This window comes from Gymnoscopelus braueri, assembly GCF_963280865.1.
Source record: "Gymnoscopelus braueri genome assembly, chromosome: 5".
NCBI lineage: Eukaryota > Metazoa > Chordata > Actinopteri > Myctophiformes > Myctophidae > Gymnoscopelus > Gymnoscopelus braueri.
Genome location: NC_137606.1, coordinates 19,992,485 through 20,000,276, shown reverse-complemented (window position 1 = coordinate 20,000,276; position 7,792 = coordinate 19,992,485). Strand labels below are relative to the sequence as shown.

The following is a 7,792-nucleotide window of genomic DNA, read 5'->3' as shown; positions in this document are numbered from 1 at the left end:
CCGTGCTACCCACTATTTGGGGATTTAGCATTGCGCAAGGGCCGTTCCCACAGTCGTGACACTATCTTGCGCCACCCCTAAAACACCTGCACTACCCCTTACATTATGGATAGGTGTGGTTTGGGCATTACATTAATAAAACCAATCAGCGTGCCAGGTGCCATTGCCTTTAAGAGCAGGCTGCGCAATGTGTTATGTTCAGTGCTATCGTGCACTCTCTCTTTCTCTGCCCATGGAAGAGGCAGTCCGACACCGATTGCCTTGGAATAAAATCATATTTAATACACAGAATTATCACTCACACCTTGCTGGTTATAGAGAACTTCAAATTACAGCAATTGCTTGTGTTCTGGATTAATTCAACTGAATGGTCTGGTGTGGTTATAGCGAACGCAGATCAAACAAGCTTAACCGGCAACTGCTGATAAAAACACAACTTATTGACACAAGAAATTAACGCTTCCCCATATGCGTGTGTGCACGATAGCAATTTCACCGATAGCGCAACTATACGCCCATCAGCCAAAACCTCCAGGCGCAAATTTATAGGACCGCAACGGAAACAAGTCCCCAGGACTTTTCTGTGTTATCCTTTTAGCCTAAATGTCTGACTGTACCTCGTGCTGTTTACATTTCTGTCTAATAAAGTCCTGGTATTCAATCAATCAATCAATCAATCAATGGAGTCGGCATAATGTTCAGCAGGTAAGGCTGCCGCTGAACATTAACGGCAGCGCATAGTGCCAAGGGATAGTTGTCTGGCTACACGAGACTAACACCTGTTGAAAGAGAGAATTACATCATTTTTGGATCACATGCTTCATGCTTCATCAATCAGCACCCATTATTAGGATTCAATATTTACATCCGCATTCTTCGTGCTCTTGTTGTTATCTCTAAGCACACAGACAAATGTCACATCAACTGCAAGTTGGTTTTGATTGGATATTGAATGTTATACGACTGTCAATAGCTCCGAGCGTGTCTACCTGGTTGTCAGGCTTCCATCACTGCCTATTGAAGCTGGAGTCAAATACCTGTGTGTGCTATTACTGCACAGTCATCTGTCCGGGAATGAATGCAGATTGTAACCGTTCCGACTAAAGCCAAAAGCCAGATGTTAGTGGGTGTACATGGGTTTTCAGTCCAGTGGGAAAGGGGCTTATTAGTACTACTGCTTTGACATTTGAAATAAAATAAAATAAATCTTCTGTTGTGGGTTTTAGTTGCAAAATACTGCCTTAGAGGTTATAGAGGTCTGGCCAAACAAAGAACAACAACCCACAGTGATGCCAGAGTAAAGGGAAATGTGCTAAAGTCATGTTTATTAAATGGCTATAAAAACCCATAAAACCAAGTACCACATAAAAATCATAAAACCAACAATACACAACGGCCATTATATTCAAAAGACATAACCATATAAACCCACAGCTGAGTTTTTTTTAGAAACTTGCCAAAAGATATTTCTTTGGTTATGTCCCTTGAAAAAGATGATGCCGTCTTTTACATAAAATAAATAATAATAATCTTTTAACACTTTCCTCTGATATGTACAGGGACATTAAAGGAGAGATCCGGACATTTTAAGTGTTATCTTTGATGTGTCGCTAATCACTCACCAACATTGAAAGGGACGTTGAGTTATTCCAGAGAGTTCCCTGTCGTTCAGTCTGGCGACCCCCTCCGTTGGCATAATGGGAGCCCGTGTAAGAGTGAAAATCGTCTATTATAACCGATGCAAAGTTAGTTTTTTCTCTACTACTGCTCATCGTGGAGTCTCATGATACTCAAACATGCACTGAATGTCGCGAACGAGCTATCGTTCGTGCAGAACGAGATGACGCTGGTTGCTTGTTTCTTCCACAGACGCCACGTCCCTTTCAATGATGGTGAGTGATTAGCGACACATCAAAGATAACACTTAAAATGTCCGGATCTCTCCTTTAAGCCAAGCATCAAGGCACAGAATATCCAAAAGCAACTTCATGACATACTGTAATGAATGGCTCATGATCTACAAAGGCCTCTCGAGTAACCTAACATGGTGTAAGCCCAGCTCTAGCCCTGGGTGAGCACCGGAACCATGCCCAGTGCCCACTGACCCTGTATTACTCTGAGAGACTTGACTTGACTACCGGTATTCTAAAAATAGAAGACTGGCTGGTATATAATTTCATTTCACACAGGGTCAATTCTATCCAACTGATGTACTGTATGTGCTGTATAAGCCAGCCACCAATCATATAAATGGACACTAAATAGGTAGTAAACCATAAAAAAGTATGCTCAAATTTAAAATGCTTTAGGTACAGTAGCATTCACACTAGGGGGCTTAAAATGCACTGCCTTTTTACCTTAAAATGTTAAACTCTATGAGAAATTACCAAAATGTGTCCGCATAGCTGCCGCTTTTAGAAGAGAGCCTTTTCTGGCCGAACGGATTAGAAGTGAACGAGGACAGGACGAAACTAAGCATCCGCTGTCACTTGTGAGTATCTGGATTTTGTGTTTTTATCTTTCTTGTTCGTCTATTCTTGTTTATGTTGTTTTGTTTGTTATTTCTGTTATCACAGCCACACATTCATTTACAATACTACCTCATCGCCAGGAGCTCGAACCAGTGACCTTTCAAATGCAGGTTGGACTCCACCTGCCATCCCACAAGTTTAAAACATAGTACTACAAACAACTGTCTAGCACCATCTAGCAACCCCCTAGTACACCGTAGAAATGAATATGGCACTACTTGACAACTAGGTAGCAAATGACAAAACCAGCAGCTTATTTTCTTTTCACATATTGTTATACGACAGGAGGCCAATGATTAGCAGCCATCTAATCGCCACTCACCAATGTTGAAGACAGACAGCTGGGACATCATGGAAACTTTGAATACGTTCCCGTTGCCTCCGTTGAAGTTCCTCATCTTGGTGTTCTCAGGCTGGAAGCGGGACTTCCAAAGGCCTTTGAAGTAGATGGAGTTGACCGCTACCAGACGGGTCAGTGTAGGGTCCAGCATGTCTGCTTTGATGAGGCTGGGGATGTGACCTGAACAAACATGCAACAAGAGGATATCGTTGCTGTCAGGCAGAAACCTTGTATGTCCAAAACTGCAAATCTATTCTACTGTACAAAACTACATAAAAGAAAGGTAAAACAACCACAAACACCACAAACTGCACAAAAAGGACATACCTTTGGTTTTATTGTTGACCCAGGTGTTGATTTCATTTGCTGCCCCCTGTGTGTCTCTGAAGTCGAGGCTCCTGCTCTCACACTGGAAGTTGGCTTTGTTGGTGGCTACAAAGGCCTCCTCCATGGGGAAGCCCTCCTGGGTAAACATGGCGTTAGCGATGGTGACAATGTCCTGGTTTGACTTGGCCGTCACCGTTTTGTGGAGCTTCTTCAACATTTTGTAAGGGCCTAACAGGAAGAAAGGACAATGGAATCATCGCTCAGTGGAGTTTAGTTGAGGCTTAAAACAATACACACATTCAACCAGCACACTTGCCAGGTCTGCAGCCATGACAATGAGCTGTTTTACATTCAAGAAAGTTTGAGTTGTACATTTTGTGTACAGACCTTGTTTTACCAGATGAACTCCCAGTAAAAAAAAAGTAAGTAACCTTGTGGCCCATAGGCTCCTGCCCATCTCCGGTTTCTGTAGCGTGAGGTGGCTTGATGTACAAGTACAGTGCATCCCCCAGCCGTGATGTACAAGTACACCCCAGGGTTTCCCTTGGGTCCCATTTTGTAGCCTTTTGTGACCTGGCCGGGGGACTGAACCCCCAACCTCCCAATCGGACACTCAGACCACAAGGCTACCAAGCTCGAGAACTGCCAGTTGAAGTCCATAAAACAGGATGTTCCCAAGAATGACAACTCAGTATTCACCTTTGTTCAAATTTTTGCATTAACAATATAAAAAAAAGTCCTTACCATTCTTCTTATAGCGGAGAGCGGTGAGCACCTGCCTTCGAGTTTCTCCATGGGCTCCTGGTAGCAGCATACCCAGGATAGAAGCCACTCCATGGGGTGAGAGCACAACATTTTCCTGGGGCTTTGAGCGGGCTACCTGCTGGAACACTTGCAAGCCCAAATCAGAGCCTCTTTCACCATAGTTGGGACTAGGAGCCAGAGAGTGCACCCCCTTGTGGCCACTTAAGACCACCAGCACACCCAGACACAAAAAGATGAAGTGCCCCATATTGTTCAGCAGAACACCTGATGGGACAGAAGAGACATTCAGAATGTAACTTTTTTCCTCCTTTTGTTAAATTAACATAGACTATTGTTGCTTTATATAGAGAGGATAGTGTGTAGAGAGACAAATGAATTGCAGAGGGGGACTGACATGCAACACAGGTCTTCCACCTGTATTGTACCGTAGACATTGCTATGATAAACACTCCCAGAAATGTTAATCTGTTCACCTACTTTTAATTATCACATGAACCCTAACGTCCCTATTCTGGGCATGTCGGAGAAGAGATTTGGTGTAGAGGAAACAAAGGACATTCAGACATTCTTATCCAGAGCGACTTAACGTGTAAAAACAAGTTAAAATGTGAAGAATGTACCAAGTATAGACCCCTGTGGGCCCCGGTCAAAGAAGTATATATGGTTTAGGTTACTGGAAGATAGAGACTCTCTCTCACAAGACATCAATTACTTTGGGTTTTCACTCGGCTGAGGAGCAAATTCAAATGAAACCTCAGTATCTATACAGGACGCTAACCGGAACGCTCACCCCAAAACACACTCGCCCCCATTTTTTTCGTGGACCACTCGCCCCCGCCGCTTCTTCGTTTTACTGAGGTTAAGGTTAGGAATAAGGTTAGGTTTAGGCATAGCTTTACTGAAGTTACGTTTAGGAATACCTGGTGGCGACCGCTACGAGGTCGCCGGTTTTGACCTGGGGCGAGTGCGTTTTGGGGCGAGCGTTCTTGTATTCCACAGTGGGAGCACCCTGTCAATTCTTTGAATTGAAATCCCTTGACAATAGGAAGTGGCAGGATGGCATACTGGGTAAATCCATCATCCCACAATTAAAAACTGACTTTAATTCTCAGAGGGTTAGCCAGTGTGCCCGTCAGTAGGCTATCCATCTGACTTGTCAGAGTGTCCTGTATACTTCCTATTAGGGATTTCAATTCAAAGAATTGACAGGATGCTCCCACTGTGCTGGTCAGATCTGGATTAAGAAAACAAAAACAATGGATATTCTATCAACAACTAGATCTACCCAATTGGAAGGGTTTGCAGTTTGTTGACTATGTAGTTTAGATATTAGCTGTGTTGTTTACTTGATCTCCTGGGTTACTGTCATAGCATATCTTTGTTCTCATTGTAGCTCTCAAATACATGGTCACTTATCTGACAAATGTTTGTGGCAACTAGGCTGCAAAGACCTTTCAGATTTTAACTTGTCGTTTGTACATGTTTAGTTGCTCTGGATAAGAATGTCTGAATTGCAAGTGATGACAATAACTATATATTGTAATTTTCACTCACACCTCTCCAAAACATAGTCTTTGCAAGAAAGAAAGAAAGAAAAGGCCCTGGTGTGAACAAACAACATATTTTGATTCAGAATTGTAGCACAGTTGCCACCTTAGGATGAGAAAATGAGTTATATTTTAAAAACAGTTTATCAGCTTCAAATAACCTCCAACTTCTGCACCATATGAATTTCAAAATGTTTGCTTGCTTGAACACGTTTTCCTGAACATAACAAGCATATTATTAACACACTCTTAACCCATTAAGACATTTTTGATTTTAACCACTTTAACCAGTATTTTATACATTGGTTATTCAAAAATAGCAGATATACAAGCTCATAGCGCACTATTTTAACAAAAATCATGAAAATGTGTGCAAATCTTTGAATTGTTTTTAAAAATATAATTTCTTTGTAGTACTTTCTACTTTTGGTACTTAAGTACATTTTGATACCAATCCTTTTGTACTTTTACTCAAGTAAATGTTGAATTTCGGGCTTTTACTTGCAACAGAGTATTTCTATATAGTATTGATACTATTACACAAAAAAAAATACTTTTACCACCACTGACTACAACCAAGTAATGCAGACAGTGGAAATACGTGGAAAGAGACCGTTAATGATCAGAGGAGCACTTGCACCACCTGTAGGAGATGACATAGCCGCTACGGAAGGGAACCTCTCCCTCCGCTGTATAGCTCCGAGATGAGGTTCCTCGTTTCTCGGTGCCGTTTTAGCAGGACATTGTCGCACATTTTACATGTTTCTTACCCCTTTCTGCACATCGTATCCAAAAAGTAAAGGTTTTCTGCCATGCTCTCAGATGTTTTAAGTTCTAGCGCACAATAAAAGCTATCCAACGAGTTGAAAAAAGTATTTAATTCGCCTCTCTCCTCAGCCGGTTCCATAATATTTTGCATAGAAGATGCAATTCAACATTTGACCAGTAGGGGAATCAGTAATGTTATCTCTACGGGCGCAACTCTTGCGCAATGTCTTAAAAACATGTAACCGGATGAGGACAGAGGCAAATTAAATACTTTTTTAAACTCGTTGGATAGCTTTTATTGTGCGCTAGAACTTAAAACATCTGAGAGCATGGCAGAAAACCTTTACTTTTTGGATACGATGTGCAGAAAGGGGTAGGAAACATGTAAAGTGGAAAATGTGCGACGATGTCCTGCTAAAACGGCACCAAGAAACGAGGAACCTCATCTCAGCGGAGGGAGAGGTTCCGTCGGAGCTAAAGATGACAATGATGTGGACGCAAATAAACGAACAGAAATAAATTACGTACACTATTAATCACAATGTCATGAGAAGAGAACAATTTACAATTATCGAACTATGTACGCACACGTTTTACACTTAATTTAATCCAAATAATAAAGTTTGCAGGGAAAAGAAAGTGTCTTCTAGACTGTTCCTTCCTACCTCGGCCGATCAAGCTGCCACACGTGAAACAGGTTTGTTTAGTTTCTTAAACAAACGTCTTCTCGGTCTTCTCTTCTGGACAGTTATTACAGTTTATCCCCGCTCGGATTCTATTAATCTAAAGTGTAACGTACACCTCTTGTCTATTCAAAGGTGAGGTGTAGTAATGTACCGAGTCCACGGTGTCGTTTAATGGAGGCTTTTGTCACTTCAACTCCGCCTTCTCTTCAAATCGGGCTGGAATAAGCAACGCATGTATAGTGACTGTCAGAGCCTTCTAGATGGCACTGGTGACTGTCTATGTGACACAAGCTGAAGTGGTGTAAAGTAACTAAGTACATTTACTCAAGTACTGTACTTAACTCTTAAGTTCAATTTTTAGGTATTTTTTACTTTACTGGAGTAATTCCAATTTTCAGTACTTTTACTTCTACTCCACTAGATCTCCAGTCAAATCTCAGAGGCAAATATTGTACTTTTATTCCACTACAACGATTTGATAGTATAGTTTACTTTGTAGATTTTGATTATTACAGAACACACATTAACTACTTGACTTCAGCCTTATATACATTTAGGCCATTTGAAAATAGCCGATCTACACTCACAATATGTCGAGATGCGAGGCATTGTGAGCTTGTAGATCTGCTATTTTCAAAAGATTTTAATACATTTTATACTTTTGAAAAAACAAGCATTTCTACATTGCAGTATTGATACTTTTACTTAAGTAAAACATTTGAGTACTCTTCCCACCACTGGTTGTGTGTACAGCAGGAAATGACATCCTCCTCAGGAGACTGTTTGTTTGCTTGCCTGCCCTGCAGTATCTCAAATATGCAATGCAAA

General features: G+C 41.4%; 1 protein-coding gene across 1 annotated transcript in view; it reads right to left on the bottom strand.

Annotated features, from left to right (window-relative positions):
- The window catches only part of serpine2 (serpin peptidase inhibitor, clade E (nexin, plasminogen activator inhibitor type 1), member 2), a 10,542-nt gene extending 3,354 nt beyond the window's left edge, over positions 1-7,188 (bottom strand). The window contains exons 1-4 of the mRNA XM_080427838.1: positions 6,944-7,188; positions 3,943-4,227; positions 3,199-3,426; positions 2,854-3,051 (exon numbers count right to left, since the gene is read on the bottom strand). Coding sequence (XP_080283964.1) covers positions 2,854-3,051; positions 3,199-3,426; positions 3,943-4,210 — 694 coding nt within the window. The 5' untranslated portion in view covers positions 4,211-4,227; positions 6,944-7,188. The remainder of the gene's footprint in view (positions 1-2,853; positions 3,052-3,198; positions 3,427-3,942; positions 4,228-6,943) is intronic.
- Between the last annotated feature and the right edge of the window lie 604 nt (positions 7,189-7,792).